The 27,233-nt window shown below is 34.5% G+C and overlaps 1 protein-coding gene across 1 annotated transcript; it reads right to left on the bottom strand.

The window, feature by feature from the left end:
• Positions 1-12,458: 12,458 nt before the first annotated feature.
• LOC117335114 (cartilage matrix protein-like) lies at positions 12,459-21,812 on the bottom strand. The gene is made up of 7 exons (XM_033895035.1): positions 21,696-21,812; positions 18,210-18,234; positions 16,746-17,324; positions 16,040-16,102; positions 14,968-15,531; positions 14,597-14,638; positions 12,459-14,153 (listed from the first exon to the last, which is right to left on the bottom strand). Exons 1-7 carry the CDS (start codon positions 21,735-21,737, stop codon positions 13,594-13,596), a joined length of 1,875 nt encoding a protein of 624 aa, XP_033750926.1. The 5' UTR covers positions 21,738-21,812; the 3' UTR covers positions 12,459-13,593.
• Between the last annotated feature and the right edge of the window lie 5,421 nt (positions 21,813-27,233).

Here is a 27,233-nt window from a genome sequence, read left to right as displayed (position 1 = left end):
AAAACATTTTATTGAAGTTTGTTACTTAACCCTGATTTGACCTAGATCTGCGTGGCGGGTGACGTCGTTGAAGTAGAAGACGCATATCCTCCCGGAACACGTGGGTTTATTATCCTTGTATTGTTTCAGTGGTCTCCATGAAAATTTGTTTTGTTCTGATATTGACATTGTCCGATTAATACAGAGTTAGAAGCACAGACCTGTATGTCGGTATTCTGTTTTGTTTTCATGTACATTATATAGATCATCTTACCATCTATCATGTATCCTCCTATCATCTCAGTTAGCCATTTAAATTATACAACTCCAATTAATGTTCTACCAAGCTGAAATTCCGGCTGTCTGTAGCAAGACATTTCAACATACCGAGTCATACATGGTATGGAATGACATGCAGGTGGTCCCACAACGTAATTCGGAATGACTAACGAAGGCCCAGTAAGATACGTCACTGAATCAACAATATCCAAATTAGCTACCAACTCTGAAAGAAAAAAATAATCTGTATATGCTACTTTGTAGTCATAGCATCCTACCCATTTACTAGATGAGACAACATTTTCTGGGATTCCTTCTTTAACCGTTATAATACTTATGATATCCATATCGTATTACTTCAACTAAACCACTAAACGATTTCCCGCAGGATTTAGGGTTCAATATGGGCCCCACTCCCAGTGCCAAAACCTTAGTATTTTTTCTCAATCCAGACATTAAAAATTCCCAAGAGAACGGTACTTTAATAAATTTTCAATATTTCTGGATAGTTCCAATGTATAATTTACTGGCAATCAGCCCAGTGTTTAGATGGCTAGGTATTATATTTGAGCTTCGCTGTAGTGAAATAAACTGATAAATTATTATCAAAGAATATGTGTTTATGTTATTTTTGTCCGATTTGAGATTTTACCATACTTTTTTTCTCAAATTAAAAGACATAGACCGCTTTCACGAAGCAGTGAAAAAGAACGCTTAAATTTAGTCTTCACAGATATACTAATTCTGTACTCAATTTATTTATCTATTTACTTTTACTTCTACAATGTATGTGATTACTTATGAAATAGACTCGGAATAGACCATGTGTGGTAGTATTATTTTATATTTTGTAATGTTTGACGTCCCATCAACAACTATAGTCATTGAGGACGTGAGGATGGTCTCTCCCTTATCTAAATACACCTAATACTTTCGTTTAGTGAGTATATGTGTTTTGGGAGACCGCAGCATGTTCGTGTGTATCTTTGTGATAGAACGTAATCGATGAAAACGTTTAAAGGGTCCAGTATGTCTCGGTCAGAGGACAGTGCCCTAAGCTCAACTAAAGGCCAAAGGCAAAAAGTGATGCATTGTCAAGGGAGACATTTTGAAAAAGAAAGTTTTTTTTTTATAAAGAAAACATAAGGTCCCAACACGCCTCTAACAAATCGTACAATGGGGGTAATTTTTGTTATACCTTTCTTTTAGTGTAGTTGTGTGAAAGATAAAAAGAAAAAAAAATAGTACAAATTTAGGCTGTATCTAACAAGGTCAGACCTAATGAGTTTAGTTTGGAGCATGTACTGGTGATGATGGTAAAGAATTACAATCAATGATATCCGTATTAAGAAAGTTAGGAAATTCGACTTTGGGAAAAATCTAAGTCTTAGATGTTCCAAAACATCTGGCCCCAGTTTTTCAAAAGTTGATTAGGGTAATAACAGTTTAACAACAATTTTAAAATCCTGATAAAATCATTTCTGGTAAAACTAACTTGACATTTCATAAAACTTACACTCGTCAGTCTCTTCCTACTTGCTTATTTTAATAAATACACAAACTCAGGTTTTGAAGTAAAGGAGAAATGAGATTTTCACTAATCAAGTGATTAAGCTAATCACCTTTTGAACAACGGGGCCCTGATGTAGAAATAGCGAAGCTGTCTAACGAAACCTTCTATAACGCTACACATTTACAACAATATGGTAGCCTTCAGCAAATACTTAAATCATAATGTGACATTTGATGTTAGCCATGACTGAACTCATGACCAATCTCTGAAACAATACAAATAATGTAAGTATTAGTTTGGTACAGGGTATATCAGTGATGACAAATCTGTAATAATCCTTTTGATAGTTACTAAGTAAAATCAGTCAAGCTAACAATTTTTCGTTAATAATAAGTCAGCCATATTAAAGAAGATGGCGTTTTTGATGTAGTTTTTTGATAGATGAGATATATAAAAAGAATTAGCAGTCTGCTTTTGTTATTATTTATTTGTACATGTAGGGGGGAGTAACTCTTACAGAACTATCAGTGAGTGTGATACCTAGCCATATGGCTCATGTACGTACTTCGATTTCTGTTGATGTTTGATAAGAACATGTGAATTTCCTTTAAACAATACACATAATAAGTATCATGAAAACTTACACAAATGTATTTGTTTACGTCACCAATACTACGTTCTTTAACTTACCTCAGACCACTTACACTGTAAGATTAGTAAAAGTGCAGGAAGTGTGTTACAGGTATTTCCGAGAAAGCTTGTTTTTTTTCTGTTTTTTTTTTGATATGTTAGATTTCATATATAAGTTCCCCTCTGAGTTACAAAAGGGTCGATAGGAGGTCATCTCGGATTTCTATTAGTTGAAGCTTATGTAGGTTCCCCTTTGTCTCATATTTTGTCTGGTTAGTTTTAGACATATCTTTATTATAAAAGAGTTGATAGGAGGCCATCTAGGATTTTATTAGTTGAAATTTCTTATCGCTATTTCTCAGAAAGTCATTTATGAAGAAAGGTCGAAAGTCAGGTATTTAAAACATCAGTTACATGTACATGACCCAGTAAAGAGTCCTTTCTGGTAAATCATAAACCTTGTGTTAAATTACATTCAATGTTTGAGTAAGTACACCTTGGCTTCTATGTTTTATCATTGAAATGCTGATTTGGATTTCTCTAATTTCCATTTTTTTCACACATGGTGACTCCACACATGGTGGCTCTACATATGGTGTCTCCACTAACGGTGACTCCACAAATGGTGAATGCACACATGATGACTCCAAACATTGTGTCGCCATACATAGTGACTCCACAAATGGTGCCCCTATACATGGTGACTCCACAAATGGTGTCTCCACACTTGATACCTTAAAAGATCGTGTCTCCACATGTGGTACCTAAAAACATCGTCTCTCCATACATAGTGCCTCCAAACATGACGTCTCAAACATCATGTAACCACACATAGTGCCTCAACACATGGTGTCCCCACATATGGTGCCCTATCATAGTGCCCCCACACATGGTACCCTATCATGGTGTCCCCACACATGGTGCCCTACCATGGTGTCCCCACACATGGTGCCCTATCATGGTGTCACCACACATGGTACCCTATAATGCTGTCCCCACACAAGGTGCCCCTATCATGGTGTCCCCACATATGGTGCCCTATCATGGTGTCCCCACACATGGTGCCCTATCATGGTGTCCCCACAAATGTTACCCTATCATGATGTCCCCACAAATGGTGCCCTATCATGATGTCCCCACACATGGTGCCCTATCATGGTGTCCCCACAAATGGTGCCCTATCATGGTGTCCCCATACATGGTGCCCTATCATTTTGTCCCCACACATGGTGCCCTAGCATCACTGATGAGACATAGTGGTACAAAACAGCTTAGTGCTTATCTTTATTTTTTTATGGTAAAACAACTTTGGCATTATTTGTACAATCCGCATTTTATCAATTATGTACTGAAAATAGAAATGTTTATCAGCCTTAACTAATGTAGTCTCTTTGCAAAACATTTATATAATGCAAGTTAGCACACAGTAGTCGCATGTACCTACTTTGATATCCATATCATTGATGAAATGGACAGATTCATGAGTTCCTGTTTTTATTAATAGAAATAGGCATTTGATTGACATGTTCTCTATATCACTACAGCTGACATACCCAGAAACAGAAAAAGGTTGTTTTACATAGCCAATAACAGAGTGCAATGAGAGGTCCAACAGTATGTGTCTCTACCACACAATATTGATATATCTTTTGATTTACCTATGAAGTAAGCCAATCTGTTTACATAAGAATAAGTTAGCATACAATCGATGGCTCTATCGTTCCAATTTTAGGTCATTACAGCAGAAAGTTCAAATGGCGATCCATGTTATGCCATCGCGCTTACCTGTAGATAACGTGACTCCGAACTGTAGTCAGGGACGAAAGATCGAGATTTTCTCAGTCATTTCAAAGCAATTTTGAATACAATATATTTCATTTTTATACATAGAAATCTCTATACATAAAGACGTATCCCTGATACTCCAATAACTACCACCAATTATGATTCCAATTCACTTCGTTCAACCAAACAATAAGCATTTATCATATAAAATGCAACACCTTAGTATGGGTGTGGCCTTTGACGGTCATTACTTTTTTATCAAATAGATCGTACACGTAAATCGACGGGCACTGGCCCCCGTTTTCTTGTGTCCCATCCTTCCACATCTTGCCTGTATCCAGCCCCTCCAGTATAACCTCTCCAATACGGCATCTATCTAATAACGAAAGGAAATCAATATTAATAATACAAAAATTAGAAATTGTGTACAGTGTTTGACCGTCAAGACTCGAATGACGACAAGACACTAATTACACCGTTATAACACATAATAATACCCGTGTATCACCTGTACCACGTGCATTGACACGTACCCCGTCCTTAAACGGCTCTGTTTGGCCTCTCACCTATACCACTTTGACCTCCCAACCTAACACGTGTACACTTATTACCAACAACGGTGCAACTTGACTAATAAATACATTAGATTTTACTTTTTGACATAGAAATTCTTATAGATAAAGATAGTATACCTGGTACCCCAATAACTACTACTTTTGCTAAAACTCGCGTGATCGGAAACTAATCTTTCACGAAGGCGGCCGGGCTTCGATTCCCGGATCGGACGTGAAAATGTATGGGGTCACCTTTCATTCATTCATTTTTACCTGTCCGACCACGTGGGATTTTTTCCGGTTATTCCCACACTTAGACCCCTGGCGCGCTTCCAAAACACGAGTGATTGATATAAGCTGAAGCGAGTTGTTTCGCAATTGTTGTGAAATAGACAAATTTTACAACTTCAATTGTTTATTTTTGTAACACTTCAATCTGACTAAAATTGACGAAAAGCTTTCTATTTGATACAGACGCTTCCAGGAATCAGTACCATCACTATGGTGATTCAAAGTGTATTGGGCATGCGTACTTAGACCGGGAGCCAGAACAACATAAAATGGAATGCAACAACACGTACAATGTAATCCACCAATTCTCAAGTTTTCTGTAAACTTAAGAATATCCGGCCTGTTATCTGCATATTTTTATTCGAATATACACCGATTTGTAAAGGTTAACGAATATATGTATATTACTTAAGTAATATTATAACATATGTTGTCAGGCTACGAGCGCTTCTTATGTTGCATGGTTATGAGAGCATCTGTTATGGTCAGTATAGGATAGTTTCGGATGTTGTCAGGTTATGATAGCATCTGTTATTGTCAGGATATGATATCATCTGTTATTACCAGGATATGATATCATCTGTTATTGTCAGGATATGATATCTGTTATTGTCAGGATATGATATCATCTGTTATTGTCAGGATATGATATCATCTGTTATTGTAAGGATATGATACAATCTGTTATTGTCAGGATATGATATCATCTGGTATTGTCAGGATATGATATCTGTTATTGTCAGGATATGATATCTGTTATTGTCAGGATATGATATCTGTTATTGTCAGGATATGATATAATCTGTTATTGTCAGGATATGATACCATCTGTTATTGTCAGGATATGATATCTGTTATTACCAGGATATGATATCATCTGTTATTGTCAGGATATGATATTATCTGTTATTGTCAAGATATGATATCATCTGTTATTGTCAGGATATGATATCTGTTATTGTCTGGATATGATATCATCTGTTATTGTCAGGATATGATATCATCTGTTATTGTAAGGATATGATACCATCTGTTATTGTCAGGATATGATATCATCTGTTATTGTCAGGATATGATATCTGTTATTGTCAGGATATGATATCTGTTATTGTCAGGATATGATATCTGTTATTGTCAGGATATGATATCATCTGTTATTGTCAGGATATGATATCTGTTATTGTCAGGATATGATATCTGTTATTACCAGGATATGATATAATTTGTTATTGTCAGGATATGATACCATCTGTTATTGTCAGGATATGATATCTGTTATTGTCAGGATATGATATCATCTGTTATTGTCAGGATATGATATCTGTTATTGTCAGGATATGATATCATCTGTTATTGTCAGGATATGATATCTGTTATTGTCAGGATATGATATCTGTTATTGTCAGGATATGATATCATCTGTTATTGTCAGGATATGATATCTATTATTACCAGGATATGATATCATCTGTTATTGTCAGGATATGATATCATCTGTTATTGTCAGGATATGATATCATCTGTTATTGTCAGGATATGATACCATCTGTTATTGTCAGGATATGATATCATCTGTTATTACCAGGATATGATATCATCTGTTATTGTCAGGATATGATATCATCTGTTATTGTCAGGATATGATATCTGTCATTGTCAGGATATGATATCATCTGTTATTGTCAGGATATGATATCTGTTATTGTCAGGATATGATATCTGTTATTGTCATGATATGATATCATCTGTTATTGTCAGGATATGATATCATCTGTTATTGTCAGGATATGATATCATCTGTTATTACCAGGATATGATATCATCTGTTATTGTCAGGATATGATATCTGTAATTGTCAGGATATGATATCATCTGTTATTGTCAGGATATGATATCATCTGTTATTGAAAGGATATGATACCATCTGTTATTGTCAGGATATGATATCATCTGTTATTGTCAGGATATGATACCATCTGTTATTGTCAGGATATGATATCATCTGTTATTGTCAGGATATGATATCTGTTATTGTCAGGATATGATATCTGTTATTGTCAGGATATGATATCTGTTATTGTCAGGATATGATATAATCTGTTATTGTCAGGATATGATACCATCTGTTATTGTCAGGATATGATATCTGTTATTGTCAGGATATGATATCATCTGTTATTGTCAGGATATGATATCTGTTATTGTCAGGATATGATATCATCTGTTATTGTCAGGATATGATATCTGTTATTGTCAGGATATGATATCTGTTATTGCCAGGATATGATATCATCTGTTATTGTCAGGATATGATATCTGTTATTACCAGGATATGATATCATCTGTTATTGTCAGGATATGATACCATCTGTTATTGTCAGGATATGATATCATCTGTTATTGTCAGGATATGATACCATCTGTTATTGTCAGGATATGATATCATCTGTTATTACCAGGATATGATATCATCTGTTATTGTCAGGATATGATATCATCTGTTATTGTCAGGATATGATATCTGTTATTGTCAGGATATGATATCATCTGTTATTGTCAGGATATGATATCTGTTATTGTCAGGATATGATATCATCTGTTATTGTCAGGATATGATATCTGTTATTGTCAGGATATGATATCATCTGTTATTGTCAGGATATGATATCATCTGTTATTACCAGGATATGATATCATCTGTTATTACCAGGTTATGATATCATCTGTTATTGTCAGGATATGATATCATCTGTTATCGTCAGGATATGATATCATCTGTTATTGTCAGGATATGATATCATCTGTTATTGTCAGGATATGATACCATCTGTTATTGTCAGGATATGATATCATCTGTTATTACCAGGATATGATATCATCTGTTATTGTCAGGATATGATATCATCTGTTATTGTCAGGATATGATATCTGTTATTGTCAGGATATGATATCATCTGTTATTGTCAGGATATGATATCTGTTATTGTCAGGATATGATATCATCTGTTATTGTCAGGATATGATATCTGTTATTGTCAGGATATGATATCATCTGTTATTGTCAGGATATGATATCATCTGTTATTACCAGGATATGATATCATCTGTTATTACCAGGTTATGATATCATCTGTTATTGTCAGGATATGATATCATCTGTTATTACCAGGATATGATATCATCTGTTATCGTCAGGATATGATATCATCTGTTATTGTCAGGATATGATATCATCTGTTATTGTCAGGATATGATACCATCTGTTATTGTCAGGATATGATATCATCTGTTATTACCAGGATATGATATCATCTGTTATTGTCAGCATATGATATCATCTGTTATTGTCAGGATATGATATCTGTTATTGTCAGGATATGATATCATCTGTTATTGTCAGGATATGATATCTGTTATTGTCAGGATATGATATCATCTGTTATTGTCAGGATATGATATCTGTTATTGTCAGGATATGATATCATCTGTTATTGTCAGGATATGATATCATCTGTTATTACCAGGATATGATATCATCTGTTATTACCAGGATATGATATCATCTGTTATTGTCAGGATATGATATCATCTGTTATTGTCAGGATATGATATCATCTGTTATTACCAGGATATGTTATCATCTGTTATCGTCAGGATATGATATCATCTGTTATTGTCAGGATATGATATCATCTGTTATTACCAGAATATGATATCATCTGTTATTGTCAGGATATGATATCATCTGTTATTGTCAAGTTATGATACCATCTGTTATTGTCAGGATATGATACCATCTGTTATTGTCAGGATATGATATCATCTGTTATTGTAAGGATATGATATCTGTTATTGTCAGGATATGATATCTGTTATTGTCAGGATATGAGAGCATCTGTTATTGTCAGGATATGATATCATCTGTTATTGTCAGGATATGAGAGCATCTGTTATTGTCAGGATATGATATCTGTTATTGTCAGGATATGATACCATCTGTTATTGTCAGGATATGATATCATCTGTTATTGTCAGGATATGAGAGCATCTGTTATTGTCAGGATATGATATCTGTTATTGTCAGGATATGATATCTGTTATTGTCAGGATATGATATCTGTTATTGTCAGGATATGATATCATCTGTTATTACCAGGATATGATATCATCTGTTATTGTCAGGATATGATATCTGTTATTGTCAGGATATGATATCATCTGTTATTACCAGGTTATGATATCATCTGTTATTGTCAGGATATGATATCATCTGTTATTACCAGGATATGATATCATCTGTTATTGTCAGGATATGATATCATCTGTTATTGTCAGGATATGATATCATCTGTTATTACCAGAATATGATATCATCTGTTATTGTCAGGATATGATATCATCTGTTATTGTTAAGTTATGATACCATCTGTTATTGTCAGGATATGATACCATCTGTTATTGTCAGGATATGATATCATCTGTTATTGTAAGGATATGATATCTGTTATTGTCAGGATATGATATCTGTTATTGTCAGGATATGAGAGCATCTGTTATTGTCAGGATATGATATCATCTGTTATTGTCAGGATATGAGAGCATCTGTTATTGTCAGGATATGATATCTGTTATTGTCAGGATATGATACCATCTGTTATTGTCAGGATATGATATCATCTGTTATTGTCAGGATATGAGAGCATCTGTTATTGTCAGGATATGATATCTGTTATTGTCAGGATATGATATCTGTTATTGTCAGGATATGAGAGCATCTGTTATTGTCAGGATATGATATCATCTGTTATTATCAGGATATGAGAGCATCTGTTATTGTCAGGATATGATATCTGTTATTGTCAGGATATGATATCATCTGTTATTGTCAGGATATGAGAGCATCTGTTATTGTCAGGATATGATATCATCTGTTATTGTCAGGATATGATATCTGTTATTGTCAGGATATGGTATCTGTTATTGTCAGGATATGATATCTGTTATTGTCAGGATATGATATCATCTGTTATTACCAGGATATGATATCATCTGTTATTGTCAGGATATGATATCTGTTATTGTCAGGATATGATATCATCTGTTATTACCAGGTTATGATATCATCTGTTATTGTCAGGATATGATATCTGTTATTGTCAGGATATGATATCTGTTATTGTCAGGATATGATATCTGTTATTGTCAGGATATGATATCTGTTATTGTCAGGATATGATATCTGTTATTGTCAGGATATGATATCTGTTATTGTCAGGATATGATATCATCTGTTATTACCAGGATATTATATCATCTGTTATTGTCAGGATATGAAATCTGTTATTGTAAGGATATGATATCTGATATTGTCAGGATATGAGAGCATCTGTTATGGTCAGTATAGGATAGTTTCGGATGTTGTCAGGTTATGATATCATCTGTTATTACCAGGCTATGATATCATCTGTTATTGTCAGGATATGATATCATATGTTATTACCAGGATATGATATCATCTGTTATTGTCAGGATATTAAAGTATATGAGGTCATCTGTTGAAGCAAGATATGAGAGATCGTCTGTTATTACCAGGATATGAGATCATATGTTGTTACCAGGATATGAGATAATCTATTTTTATCATGATATGATTTTATATGTTAATGGCAGGAATGGAGATTATCAGTGTTGTTGTCAGGATATGAGAGCATAAGTTGTTGTCAGGATATGAGAGCATAAGTTGTTGTCAGGATATGATATCAGCTTTTATTACCAGGATATGATATCATTTGTTGTTACCATTATATTATACATGTATCATCTGTTGTTGTCAGGATATGAGATTATATGTTGTTGTCAGGATATTATATCATTTGTTATTGTCAAGATATGATATCATCTGTTGTTGTCAGGATTACCCGGAATGAGATATTCTATTACTACCATGATACGATATCATGTGTTGAAACCATGATATGAGAGTGTATGTCGTTGTCAGGATATGAGATCGTCTGTTATTGTCGGATGTGTGACCATCTGTTATTACATGATACGGGATCATCTGTTATTATCAGGATTATAAGACTCTATCATATGTGGTCATGTAGGATAGGGATATTCCACCCGAGGGGTCACAAAATGTGGTAAAACCCGAGGCTCCGCCGAGGGTTTTACCACATTTTGTGACCCAGAGGGTGAAATATCCCTATCCTACATGAACCACATATGATTGAGTATTTTTCTCTCATTCCCCAGCCTAAAATATGCAAAAATAGGCACTATCTGTCGATAGCTTTCTCAGATAGACGCCATTTTTTCTCAATCCAAACCTGTTTTTCTACTGCATATAATAAGAAAAGAACAGCGCCAATCGCTTTACCATACCCCATATATGCAAACGGCGTTTGCTGTTCTAAAAACGAAGGAAACCATTCATTTCCACAGTCTAACGTTGTTTCAGCAGCCCTTTCATTGCAAGCGAAGCCAAATCACTTGATGTCGGCCAAGCTAGTGTGTCCTTTCGCGTGAAAATATAGTTCCATGTTTTATTAATAAGAAACAATAAAAGAACGTGGTTTTTTTACATAATTTATATCATAAATAAAAAAAAATATTAGATCTGGCCTAGCACATGGAGCAGACGATGTGTTTACAAATCTATAGATAGATCTACTTTCGGTTCGGCGACCTACTTTTGTATCATTGCGTGCGCGTGGCTATCCTACACCGGAAGCGAGGTAATACACACACAGCAAGCATGGATGTATTTACCTGGACAGACCAGTATGATACCGGTAGGGATGAGAGAAATGATAGTATATGTTGTTGTCAGGATACGAGAGTAGATGTTGCTGTAATGATATGAGAGTATGTGTTGTTGTCAAGGTATGAGGGTATACAGAGTATATGATATTGTCAGGATAGGAGAGTACATGTTGTTGTTAGGATATGAGAGTTGATGTTGTTGTAATTATATGAGAGTATATGTTGCTGTCAGGATTCCAGATCATCTATTATTATCAAGGTATGAGAGTATATGATGTTGTCAGGATATGAGATAACTTTGATATTTTCAGGATATAACAGTAGATGTTGTTGTCAGGGTATGAGAGTAGATGTTGTTGTTAGGATATGAGAGTTTATGTTGTTGTAATTATATGAGAGTATATGTTGCTGTCAGGATTCCAGATCATCTATTATTATCAAGGTATGAGAGTATATGATGTTGTCAGGATATGAGATAACTTTGATATTTTCAGGATATAACAGTATATGTTGTTGTCAGGGTATGAGAGTAGATGTTGTTGCCAGGTTATTAAAGTATATGTTTCTGGGATATGAGATCATCTTTTCATGTCAATATATGGCAGTCTGTTGTCAGGTATAGGGAAGGATATCCAACTTTGTACGTTAAAGCCAAACAAGAATAAAAATTCACATTTTTTTATTTCTTCAACTAACACAAAATCGAAGCTGTTGTATATACAGTGTACGTGCAACAACATTTAAATTACAGCATACATTAAAATAGGGAAAATCTTAAACATTTGTAGAGAAGTATAAAAAAAAAAAGTGGATTTCACAACACCAGATACTTAATTTTCTATAAAAGCTACCATCCTTTTAGAACGGATTTCAATTTTTCGGTAACGTAAACGCATTTAGAATACTTTTACACAACCATTTCCTTGCACACGTTTTAAATATATAATCATTTCAAACATATTGATATTGATATATACAGTATATATATGGAATTTAACATCATTAGGCTAGAACAAAGTAAGCAATAAGCAACCCGTTATCTCCGAATTAATGATAATGACTCGTGGAAGCTCAACACATCGCAGAATAAATGCACTACGTAACCAGGTAAGTTAAACTTCCATTATACTCCTAAGGTTACTGACTAATATATACGGCGGTCGTCTTTGAGACGATATGATGAATTCAGCGTTGTGTTTAGTGAGGACAATGAGAGCTTGAACTGTAGATACATAAACACATTATATGTGACACTCATAATGGAGAATTCCCAACGCAAGACAAAGATATATATATGTTGAGACACCAACCATCTATTACACACATCCATACTAACTCACAATGAGATTCATATATAATAAATTAACAAATGATCAGCATACAAAATATCACAGACTGAATCCAAACGGATTGGAATGTTCAAACATTCAGTGTTTAATAATACTGCTATCAGGTATGTTTGCGAGCTGTGATATTTTGTCAAAAAATTATTCATATATTAAATAAATCCGTGACTCAATCCATGAAGCCCTGCGGACTCATGTGTTAATGCTGTTATTTCACACAAGCTTCTTGCATTTTATGAGATGAAAGCAAACTGATATATGGTCGACGAAACGGAAACGCCGTCGTCTTTCATTGAAAATGAACGTCACGTCATCAGCTTATCTGACAATGGCGCGTGGAAATGAAGTGACTGCGATATGAATCATTCAAAGACTGTAATATGAGATATTATATCGCACGGATATGAAAAACTGCAATGTATTAGCACCAATAAGACAAGCAGTCCACACTTCATGCGTCACATAGCTGTTGGGCGATAGATACCGTTGATAAAGATATATCGTCATATGTGGGCACGTACATCAAGTGTTCATCGGCTGGAGAACTACATATCCGATTCGCTCCTGGTATCGACCCTTCACTGCCGACAACAATTACGTACAATTTGATTTTAAACATTGTTCTCCTCGCTTCGTGAATGACTCGCGGTGTGATTTCTGTTCTTTCGTCCAGGAATAGGACAGCCACGTGCTCTGCACTTGACCGACCACCATTGTTTGGCAGAAAGGCGTGATGGCGTAATTTCCTAAGTAGACTTCTAAGTTTCCCTCCTTTGGCACTGCCCAATCTTTCCTCAAACGATGCTTGATCGCGGATTTCTGACAACCTTGCGTCAGTGTTATGCCCATATGCCTCGGACATCACTCCAACCCTCTGGTCATGTCGACTCTCCAGACCCATATTCTTGGCAATTTTACCAATGGCCTTCCGGAGGATGGTTGACTTTTCCAAACCGAGGGTAACACCATCAAATACGAACATGGTGTCTCGTGGACTATAAATTCCACATGCTGAAAACAATAAAGTTGTAGTTAAGTAAAGCATATCTTAATATCGTGTTGAGATTCAGTTATCAATTCGTACAAGCATAAAAGTGTTATTTTTATTAGTTGTTTGGTAGCCTAGCCTGTTAAATGATGTTAGGGAAAAGATATCATAGTTGTTTTTTGTTTTTTGTTGTTGTTGGGTTTTTTTTAATTATTATTATTCTTACATTTGGCCTAATATTCTATCTGTCATTGATATATCGTTGTCTTTGTTTTACAATAAAAACCAAAATTTTGATACTGTTGGATATGCTGGGATATTGCCATTGATTTTACTGAAATTTACTTACTTAACTATATTCGTTATCATAATGTATAAAACAATGTATATGTATAAAACGTTTTTGTGTGTTCTCTTTGTTCACAATCAGTACTGAATCTCAGAGAAGATGAGCAATATAGCATACCAAAATCATTCTGGACTGATTCATCATTAGGTGTAGCTTCAACTGAAATATAAAAAATGAGATATTAGATATAAGAAATGCAGCCTGAATAACAGTTTGTGTTCATATTTGTTTTTCTGTAATCAAATGCGTAAACACATATTATCCATATAAGCACCACTGGTGTGTGGAAGATATACGTAATGTAAAGTGTATAATTGATATGGAGTTTGAGGTGATTTAACTTGTATAAAGTGTATATAAAGTGTCTTGATGATCGTGTGATAATATCAATCTATATAAAATATGAAGAATTCATTTTGACAAATAGTATTATTCTTGTTTCTTATTAATTCAACAGAGAAAGTGGTTGACAATTAAATTGAGCTTACCTGTACATGCTTTGATGGCAAGTATGTTTCTCAGATGTCGGAGGGCATTGTAATTGGTGACTTTGAATAAGAAGCTCTCGTCAGGGTCACTTGCGATAGCCATCAATTCCGGAATAGACGCCATGTTCCCGATTCCAACGGCAAATACATATATCCCTGCCTTATGTGCTAAATTCGCTTCCATTTCTGTCTGAAGGGTGTTAGTGGACTTCCCATCGGTCAACAGTACAACAATATGAGCCACATCCGGTCTCGCAATGTCGTCCCGGAAACCATATTCTCTAATATATTTGAGGACTGCAGCGGTATTGGTATTTCCAGTCAAGCGTTGTAACTTGCTGACGCGATATTTCAGGTCGTCTTTATCGAAATCGTTGTTGATTGGGATGACAGGGTGTATGCCGTCACTGTATAGAGTAACCCCAACCCTTGTATGGGACTTAGAGATATCAAAGATATCTATGACGTCACTGACGAATCTCAGCTGTCGATCAAAGTCAGTTATATGTATACTGTTGGAGGAATCCAACAGGAAGTACAAGTCAGCTGGCTTACCTCCGCAGACTGGAAAGAAAAACATGAAAGTTGACTTCTTATGTAAAGAACAAATAAGAAAACCATGAAGAAAGGAAGAGCTTGAGATAAGTGTCTTTGTGTGTTCACATATCCTCATCTGTATCCTTCCGATATATTGGTTATGTAAATATTGCATATTTGTGTGGCTTGAAAACCGTCAATTATTATATAAACAAAACATCTGTGATTTAACGTTATGTACATTTATCTTTCTTGTGATACTCGTCAGCAAACGTGCGGACATCACACAACGATTGAATGTTATCATTTCTAAAATTGTAAAGAAAGCCGTCAAAATTCTTATGTGTCTGCAATCAAATCCATTCAAATCGTATTAAGATGTATTGATGTGTGTCGTCCGGGATCCGGGATTTCAGCTAATCAAAGTGACTCATTGCCATTTATGATAAACTATAAACTAGCAGCTGTATTTTAAGGAATGACTAGAACTAAGCATGACAGACAGGTGTGGTAGACAATATTAAACAATACTTACATTTCCTAGGTTGTTTTTCGGGCTCCAAATTTTCTTCTGAGGATTGGTCTTGCTGTGGAGGGACTGGAAATATAATATAATATTTGATTATATTCACCCATAGCGCGTTATCTAGAGGATATCATGTTTATTTCTAATCATTATGACTTGTAGGTAAGTAACACGGACAAATTTATTCGCACGATTAAAACAACGTTACCATGCATTTGTCCGACGTCGCCATGTGTTATATATAGTTGTCATGGAAGTAGTATATAAACTCTACAGGGTACGATGCCAGGTGGTATCACAAATGGTTATATCACTTATATCAAAGTCAGAACATGGATATGGTTTGTGTATGATATATTGATGTGCAGGGCGTCTGGTTTCTGTATTATACCGAGTGCTGCACATACGTCCTGTATCAACCGAGTTGTTCGCATATACACATTCATCACCGGGCGACATATCGGCGATGTGTACCGGGAAGTGGCGGGGTGGAATTTAGTTTGTGCTGACAGAATAGCAGATGTGTGTGTAGCATAATATGCATGTTATGTTATTTATAACCTCTAGTTGAGACATAGATGATGTAACGTGTTATAAAACATATCCTTATGTCACCAACGTCTATCCTAATTATTTATATACAGTAGATACTAAAAATAACAATAGATAAGAAACATTACCTTCAAGACAAAAGATAAATCATATTGTTAATTACCTTGACACGTTTTAATGGATAACTCGTTCCTGAGAGTATTAAGAGCCTGGTAGTCGTTCACACGGAACACATACTTCTCCTTAGGGGTACTGGCCAGCCCCTCCAAATCCTTATCCTGGACACCACTTCCCACACCAATAGCCATTATAGTTACGTTATCAAATTTAGCAAAGTAAGCCTCTTGATGTGCAGCAACATAATGCTCTCTATTCAAAAATCCGTCTGTGATTAACACCAAAATTTTTGCTGCCCATGCGCGACCACCGTTTTCCGGTGTAAACATTTTTTCTTGGGCGTAAGCTATTGCTTTCGCTGTATTTGTTCCTCCTCCAACGTACGGTATCCTCGCGATGGCACTCTTCAGTTCCGGTTTGGTTTGGTGTGTGTTCAGTTGGAAATTCAGTTTTGTCTCATCGCTAAATGTTATTGCTCCGACCTGAATGTTGTTGCTGCCAATCTTAAAGTTGTCTGCTACATTTTGTACAAAGTTAAGTTGGTCCTGAAATTGCTCCTGCCTTATGCTACTAGACGAGTCCAGTAGAAAAACTATATCGGCTACCTTCTCAAAACAGTTGGCACCTGAAAGGTATAAATGAAGATTTTATGTTAACGGGTTGTTTTTTTCCAGAAATGTGAAATAAACGTTTATTGTTTTTTGAAATGATTATCTGTTAATCTTTTACATTCTTTTAAAACAAAAACAAAATGTAGTTGGCATAAAATGGAATTCCAATCATGACAGGACCTTTTACACCAGAAAGACGTTTATTTAAACACTCGAAATAGAACAGATAATCTCGACTTGGCATTTTAACTTGAAAATTTGAATTTGAATGTGAAAAACGTGCAAAAGATAAGTCAGTAATCAGCGGAAATTTATCGTAATGTTTGGAAAGCTTACAGCTCAATATGTGGTCTCCGGCAATAATGGTCACACTATCATGGACTTAATGATACATGTGGAGCGAGATAAACCCAGGAATTCAAATATTGATCGCTGCTACAGGTGTTGTATGATTATAAATGACGTGATTAAAAACTACATACCAGGGAGGAAAGTAAGCTGTTCTTACTCTCTGTGGCAAAAGATCAAACGAAATTTACAAAAACTGAAATGGTTCTGGTTTCTTAAGGAGACTTATATGTGGGGTGAGGGGACAGTAGTAGTTTATCCATGTTTACAAATTTCTGTGACGATAGGACGAGGATTTATAAAGCACCCGTCTTAATCACAATATCACGTGGATTATTTTTCACCTTAAAAACCACAGCAAAGACTTTCGTGTAAAATTTCAGTACGATTCCCATTCCGTTACAGTCTAAATGCAGTGTGAACTTTAGACGTGTGTTTGAAAAACAAAACATGTGTTTGTTGGACCTGTGTCTAAAAATATACCGTTCTTTGTCTAGGTAAGGTATATTAACGTGTGTGTGTGAAGGTTGACAGGTGGAAGAATAACTTACCTTTTGCGTGGTGAAGTAACCCAATCTGTGAAAGAGAAGAAGAGAGAAAATATATAAGCATGAATCATAAAAGTGCACTTAATAATCAAGTCTTTTAGTTAATGGCGAGACGTTTACATATGTCGGACACTTGAACACCTAAACTTCCATCACACTCATCTTCGATTTACTAGCGATATTATTTAAGCTCTTCAAATATAAAGTCTCTTCTCTTGTTTTGTGCTAATTAAACATATATGAAAATATGTGTTGTACTGCAGCATACTTGTTAACCCTCAGTGTATGACTTTACTCTTGTTTTCAGTCAATCTAACTTGTTAGTATTGTAGCACATTTAAGTGCCCCTGCCTAAACTACACACGATATTACGACTAGTGATTATTTTAACTATGCTATGTACGACAGTTTTCTTGTTATGATGTATGGCCATTTTAATAATTCCATGTCCTGATTATCTCATATCAGGTGTTATAAACCACAACAGTTCTGTGTAATAGATACATAACAACAAATGTCCTTCATTGGAGTAGTATTTACTGTATAGTGTGTAATCCATTTTAGAAATCAGAATTGCTATAAATAGCCCGATGAACGACGTGTTAATTGTTTCATTGACTAAATCGAGTTAAAGCAATTATCGAATTCACACATTTCCACAGTCGCCTGTTTTGTCATTTTCTCTAAAGCTTTTGAATATATATTCGATTCAAATTGATTTTATTTACACCCTATCCTATCCCCAAGCAATAATAGAAGTGATTTGAAGATTTAAGGCAATGTTCCAGTTCAGTCGCCGTCAATTTGTAATCCCTAGTCTGTGAACAACACATACACTTCTGTGTAATGCTTTACTCTGCTTATATCTATGTTCAGTAAACATACAAAACATTCAGGTTAACATTTAAAGTTGTGTGTTTCTCTTGACACTTAAACTTTAAATGTGTAGAACCCAGACGATTCTTGATAACGACAGAATATCAGTCTGTTCCCGTTTACTGTGACACGCATTTCGTTATCACTATGTATATAGACATTACCTGAACTCAATATTTTTTTTACTCAGTAAATCCTTAACCATGGTACAGGACGAACTTTAAGTAAGTATAATGTAAAAGTTTACATTGATCGAAATTTACAAGGGAAATAGGATTACCATTCTGTCAACAAAATCCAACTATAGATATAGACTCCTAGTTTTAGATACACTAAATAGATAACATTACCTGCACCTATAGAGTCCATGGGGTTATTCTAACAAAACGCTAGTGAAAATCAGTTATATCTTCCAACCAAGAACTAGTTAAAATCAGTTGAAGAGTCACTTGGGTTATTCTTACCAAAGAGTAGTTAAATCATCTATATATTTCATGGGATTATTCTAAGAGCTAGTTAAAATCAACTACACTTCATATTCTAACCAAAACCTATTTAAATCAGCTATAGAGTATAGGGGGTTATTCTAACCAAAACCTAGTTAAATCAGCTATAGTTTATAGGGGGTTATACTAACCAAAACCTAGTTAAATCAGCTATAGAGTATAGGGGGTTATACTAACCAAAACCTAGTTAAATCAGTTGTAGTGTATAGGGAGTTATACTAACCAAAACCTAGTTAAATCAGTTGTAGAGTATAGGGAGTTATACTAACCAAAACCTAGTTAAATCAGTTGTAGAGTATAGGGGGTTATACTAACCAAAACCTAGTTAAATCAGTTGTAGTGTATAGGGGGTTATACTAACCAAAACCTAGTTAAATCAGTTGTAGAGTATAGGGGGGTTATACTAACCAAAACCTAGTTAAATCAGTTGTAGAGTATAGGGGGTTATACTAACCAAAACCTAGTTAAATCAGTTGTAGAGTATAGGGGGTTATACTAACCAAAACCTAGTTAAATCAGTTGTAGAGTATAGGGGGTTATACTAACCAAAACCTAGTTAAATCAGTTGTAGAGTATAGGGGGTTATACTAACCAAAACCTAGTTAAATCAGCTATATAGTATAGGGGGGTATTCTAACCTAAAACTAGTTTAACTCAGCTGAGGAGACCATGAGGTTTCCCAAACATCAACTATATCGGCTCTTGCATTAACTAACCGACAACTAATTTAAGTTAGTTATAGAGTCTATATAGTTACTCTGTGGCCTAGATTATATGGAGTCATTCTAATCGCCGACCTGATATTTTTGGTATATAGAGTATATGTATTTTATCTTGCCATAACTTAGATCATATTTACATAACTTTAATGTCTACCAGATCCTTTAAGATATAGAGACCCTGGAAGCTCCTGGTATCGATCTGGCGGTTCTGACTGCCAGACTAGTTTTCGATTAAAGATCATTTTCTAAAATATTGAAATTAAGAATACGGATACCGTTGAAGTCTTAGCATTACTCTTTATTGCACGTTTTAATTAAGATTTCATTTCAAGACTGATAACTTTTAATGTGAATACACATTTAAACTCTAAAAGTCACACATTTTATATCCAAACACTACTTCAAACTTTACAGAGAGTGACTTTACATTGCAGTAACGTTTCAAATTTTGAGGTCATAATCTTCAATTATATCCAGAGACATAATACAAAAAATTTACAATTCCTTTTCTGTTAAAATAGTTTTTTTATCATTAAAGACCTGTCGGATATAAACTATTGCTGAATGTTAACAACTATGATTTATGGAAAAAACTGCCAATGAGAGAACAATCACGCAAAATAATGATAAAGACTATTTACATATCGAATGCAACAATGATTATCATTGTTTGACCTATATAGACATAGCAGGTGTCGATTATGATTCGGTATCAAGGTTTTACATATAGATCTATTTTTTGTTCAGATCTTGCCTACTTTATATTTTATGCTTCACTTATAAGTATTGCTTTGTTTACACATTGTATATCTCTTGTTTAAATTGATACCAATTTGCTCTTAAAAAGAGGGCTACTCACGACAATTCTAAAGAGAAAAGTATATAGCTCATATCCGTGTGTTTATAAATGTTTTTAGGAGTATTTTACCTGTCCATGTGTTTAAATAGTAATGCATATATTAGTTTGCTGTTTATATAACGTCAATATGCTAATATCCATTTTTTACTACGGTTAGGTGGTGTACTTTCACTTTAATAGTGAGATCATATCTATCACCGAATACAACAGCCGTTTGATTTACGTGGACTACGTGTAAATCAAAGTGTGTCATACTAAAACAATTAACCGTCAGTAAATGTATCTTACCCTCGAGATTTCCTTGCCCTGTGTCATTCGTATTAGAAAATAAAACGAATGATCTACCAGTAACCTAAAAAGCTGAAACTATGTCATACTTGCTAAACACAACATATTCACCTGTATATCAATATCCGTATACACTAAAAATAAAGATATGTTAACCTTATCACCAAGCACAAGCTTAACCGATATACATTGTAGTTGGTTGACAAATTATGTAGAAGTAGGAACAAACAGTACTTACAAAGCACAGTAGAGCTGTGAGGTTGATGATAATCCTCGCCATGATACAGTAGTCTGCGAATCCAGTGTGTTGATGTCTTCAGCTTGACTGCTTGCCAGGATGTTCAGGCCTGCATATATACCAGTGCCATAGCATTTTTATTTACTGATAGGTTCACAGACGTAACTCGTCAGCTGATCCTATTGGTCGATAACATGGTAGTACCTGCCCCTATCTTCACCGTAGTAACATTTGCCATATATGGAAGCAGATTGTTAAATATGTTTGGTTCGTACAATAACATGACGCCTCAGACAGTTTTTATCATTGAAATTTCATTCATAAAATCTGGAATACGTTCCCACACCTAAACTTACGGAGTTGACACGCGTTTCATATTACAAAAAATACAAAGCGCATCGTCATTATCCATATTCAAACGGCTATGTGCGTTTAATGGTTCCTTAAAATTCAATCAATGGTATGTATAAACTGCAAATAGTATTCACTAAAATTGTTTTACATTACTTGTGTTACTTTCTTACAAGATATAGAACAATTTAAGTTTGACCCGTCAAAAAGGAACTCATATATTTTTTATCTAAATTGTTCTTTTCTACAAAATAAGGAAAACATTAGTCCCAAAAAGGAATAATCATTTCATGAGAGTAAACGTAAACCGGAAATATACATAACACGATGATATACATAAAACGGTGATATACATAACACGGTGATATACATAACACAGTGATATACATAACACGGTGATATACATAACACGGTAATATACATAACACGGTGATATACATAACACGGTAATATACATAACACGGTAATATACATAACACGGTAATATACATAACACGATAATATACATAACACGATAATATACATAACACGATAATATACATAACACGGTGATATACATAACACGATGATATACATAACACGGTGATATACATAACACGGTAATATACATAACACGGTAATATACATAACACGGTGATATACATAACACGGTAATATACATAACACGGTGATATACATAACACGGTAATATACATAACACGGTAATATACATAACACGATGATATACATAACACGATAATATACAAAACACGATAATATACATAACACGGTGATATACATAACACGGTAATATACATAACACGGTGATATACATAGCACGGTAATATACATTACACGGTAATATACATTACACGGTAATATACATAACACGGTGATATACATAACACGGTAATATACATAACACGGTGATATACATAACACGGTGATATACATAACACGATAATATACATAACACGGTGATATACATATTACGGTAATATACATAACACGGTAATATACATAACACGGTGATATACATAACACGATAATATACATAACACGGTGATATACATAACACGGTGATATACATAACACGGTAATATACATAACACGGTGATATACATAACACGGTAATATACATAACACGGTGATATACATAACACGGACATATACATAACACGGTGATATACATAACACGGAAATATACATAACACGGTGATATACATAACACGGTAATATACATAACACGATGATATACATAACACGGTGATATACATAACACGGTGATATACATAACACGGTGATATACATAACACGATGATATACATAACACGGTGATATACATAACACGATAATATACATAACACGGTGATATACATAACACGGTGATATACATAACACGGTGATATACATAACACGGTAATATACATAACACGATAATATACATAACACGATAATATACATAACACGATAATATACATAACACGGTGATATACATAACACGGTGATATACATAACACGATAATATACATAACACGGTGATATACATAACACGATGATATACATAACACGGTGATATACATAACACGATAATATACATAACACGGTGATATACATAACACGGTGATATACATAACACGGTGATATACATAACACGGTAATATACATAACACGGTAATATACATAACACGATAATATACATAACACGATAATATACATAACACGGTAATATACATTACACGGTAATATACATAACACGGTAATATACATAACACGGTGATATACATAACACGGTGATATACATAGCACGGTAATATACATTACACGGTAATATACATTACACGGTAATATACATAACACGGTGATATACATAACACGGTGATATACATAACACGGTAATATACATAACACGGTGATATACATAACACGGTGATATACATAACACGATAATATACATAACACGGTGATATAAATATTACGGTAATATACATAACACGGTAATATACATAACACAGTGATATACATAACACGATAATATACATAACACGGTAATATACATAACACAGTGATATACATAACACGATAATATACATAACACGGTATTATACATAACACGGTGATATACATAACACGGAAATATACATAACACGGTGATATACATAACACGGAAATATACATAACACGGTAATATACATAACACGGTGATATACATAACACGGATATGATTACTACGTATAACAAACGGTGATATACAATAACACGATATACATGAAACGTAATATACATAACACGGTGATATACATAACACGATGATATACATAACACGATGATATACAAAACACGGTGATATACATAACACGGTGATATACAAAACACGGTGATATACATAACACGGTGATATACATAACACGGTGATATACATAACACGGTGATATACATAACACGATGATATACATAACACGGTGATATACATAACACGGTATATACTACCGACTATACTAACACGTAATACATAACACGATATATACATAACACGGTGATATACATAAACTGGTATATACATAACACGGTAATATACATAACACGGTGATATACATAACACGGATAATACATACATAAACAACGTGATATACATAACACGATAATATACATAACACGATGATAACAATACGGATATCATAACACGGTATATAACATAAACACGATGATATACATAACACGTATATACATAACACGATGAATACATAACACGTGATATACATCATACCGGTAATACAAACACGGTGATATACATAACACCGTAATAAAAATTACACGTAATACATAGAACACGGTATATACATAACACGATAACAAGTATACATAATCACGTATATACATAACCGTATATACATAACACGGTGATATACATACACTGATATACATAACACGAGTATATACATAACACGGTGACTATACAATTCTAGTACACGGTAATATGCATAACACGGTAACATACATAACACGGTGATATATACATAACACGTGTATAATAACACGATAAACAACGGTGATATACATAACACGGCAATATACACGTATACACGATAAGATACATAACACGGATAATATACATAACACGGTGAATATACACATACACAACACGGTGATATACATAACATCAACGGTAGTACTATACATAACGGTGATATACACATAACACGGCAATATACATAACACGGCAATATACAGTTCACGATAATATACAGTACACGATAATATACATAACACGGCAATATACATAACACGGTGATATACATAACACGGTAGTATACATATTGTAATACACATAACACGGCAATATACATAACACGGCAATATACAGTTCACGATAATATACAGTACACGATCATATACATAACACGGCAATATACATAACACGGTAACATATAAAACATGGGAATATACATAACATGGTAATATATATAACACGGAAATATACATCACATGGTAATATACATAAAACATGGGGAGTATATATAACACAGGGGTGAATATATAACATAGGGGGAAATATATATAACACAGAGGAAGTATACATAACACAGGGGGGAGTATACATAACACAGGGTTAATATACATAACGTGCTCAAACAGAGTTATCGCCCCTCACTAACACGGTATACATAATCAGATATACATACACGTGAATATACTAACACGGTGATATACAAACACGTATATACATACACACGGAATATACAACAGTAATACATAACACGGTGTATACATACACATAATCACAGACACGGTATATACATAACACGCGATAATATAAAACCGGTGATACATATACAATAATACATACAGGGATAAGATATAATAACAACAGAGGAGTATACATAACACAGGATATACAGAGATATATACATACACACGGGAGTATACATAACACGAATATACATACACGGGGAATATACAAAACAAACAGAGGATGTCACTACAATCAATATACATACAAGGGACTGTATTTAACACATATATAACAGACATACCGGGGAGTATCACATAACACACGGAGTATACATAACACGGGGAAGTATACATAACACAAGGGGAAGTTCATACATATACAACACAGGGATAATATAAACACAGGGGGAGTATACATAACACGGTGATATACATAACACGGTAGTATACATATTGTAATACACATAACACGGCAATATACATAACACGGCAATATACAGTTCACGATAATATACAGTACACGATAATATACATAACACGGCAATATACATAACACGGTAACATATAAAACATGGGAATATACATAACATGGTAATATATATAACACGGAAATATACATCACATGGTAATATACATAAAACATGGGGAGTATATATAACACAGGGGTGAATATATAACATAGGGGGAAATATATATAACACAGAGGAAGTATACATAACACTGGGGGGAGTATACATAACACAGGGGTAATATACATAACGTGCTCAAACAGAGTTATCGCCCCTCACTACACTTCATTCAATTTGTGACATCCTTCAGGTGTCACCCTCTAGTATTTATAACACAGCGGGGGTATACATAACACAGGGGTAATACACATAACACAGCGGGAGTATACATAACACAGGGGGAGTATATATAACACCGGGGGGGAGTATACATAACACATGGGGAGTATATATAACACAGGAGGTCATATTCATAACACACAGGGAGTATACATAACACAGGGGGAGTATACATAACACAGGGGGAAGTATACATAACACAGGGGTAATATACATAACACAGGGGGAGTATATATAACACAGGGGGAGTATATATAACACAGGGGTAATACACATAACACAGTCAGGGGTAGTATATATAACACAGGAGGTCATATTCATAACACACAGGGAGTATACATAACACAGGGGGAGTATACATAACACAAGGGGAGTATACATAACACAGGGGTAATATACATAACACAGGGGGGAGTATACATAACACAAGGGGAGTATACATAACACAGGGGGAGTATATATAACACAGAGGGGAGTATACATAACACAGTGGGAGTATATATAACACAGGGGTAATATACATAACACAGGGGGGAGTATATATAACACAGGGGAGTATATATAACACAGGGGAGTATATATAACACAGGGGTAATATACATAACACAGGGGTAATGAACATAACACA

Source organism: Pecten maximus, chromosome 9, assembly GCF_902652985.1.
Source record: "Pecten maximus chromosome 9, xPecMax1.1, whole genome shotgun sequence".
In the NCBI taxonomy this organism is placed as follows: domain Eukaryota; kingdom Metazoa; phylum Mollusca; class Bivalvia; order Pectinida; family Pectinidae; genus Pecten; species Pecten maximus.
The sequence above is the reverse complement of the archived record's forward strand: the minus strand, read 5'-3'. Positions and strand labels throughout refer to the sequence as shown.

What these genes read in the sequence shown, in the direction of transcription:
- LOC117335114 (XM_033895035.1), bottom strand. Translation starts at nt 21,737, where the DNA reads ATGGCGAGGATTATCATCAACCTCACAGCTCTACTGTGCTTT. An exon ending in ATCCATTAAAACGTGTCAAG is followed by an intron (nt 16,103 to 16,745) that starts GTAATTAACAAT and finishes TTATATTTCCAG; the next exon opens with TCCCTCCACAGCAAGACCAA. An exon ending in TGCCATCAAAGCATGTACAG is followed by an intron (nt 14,639 to 14,967) that starts GTAAGCTCAATT and finishes TTTATATTTCAG; the next exon opens with TTGAAGCTACACCTAATGAT.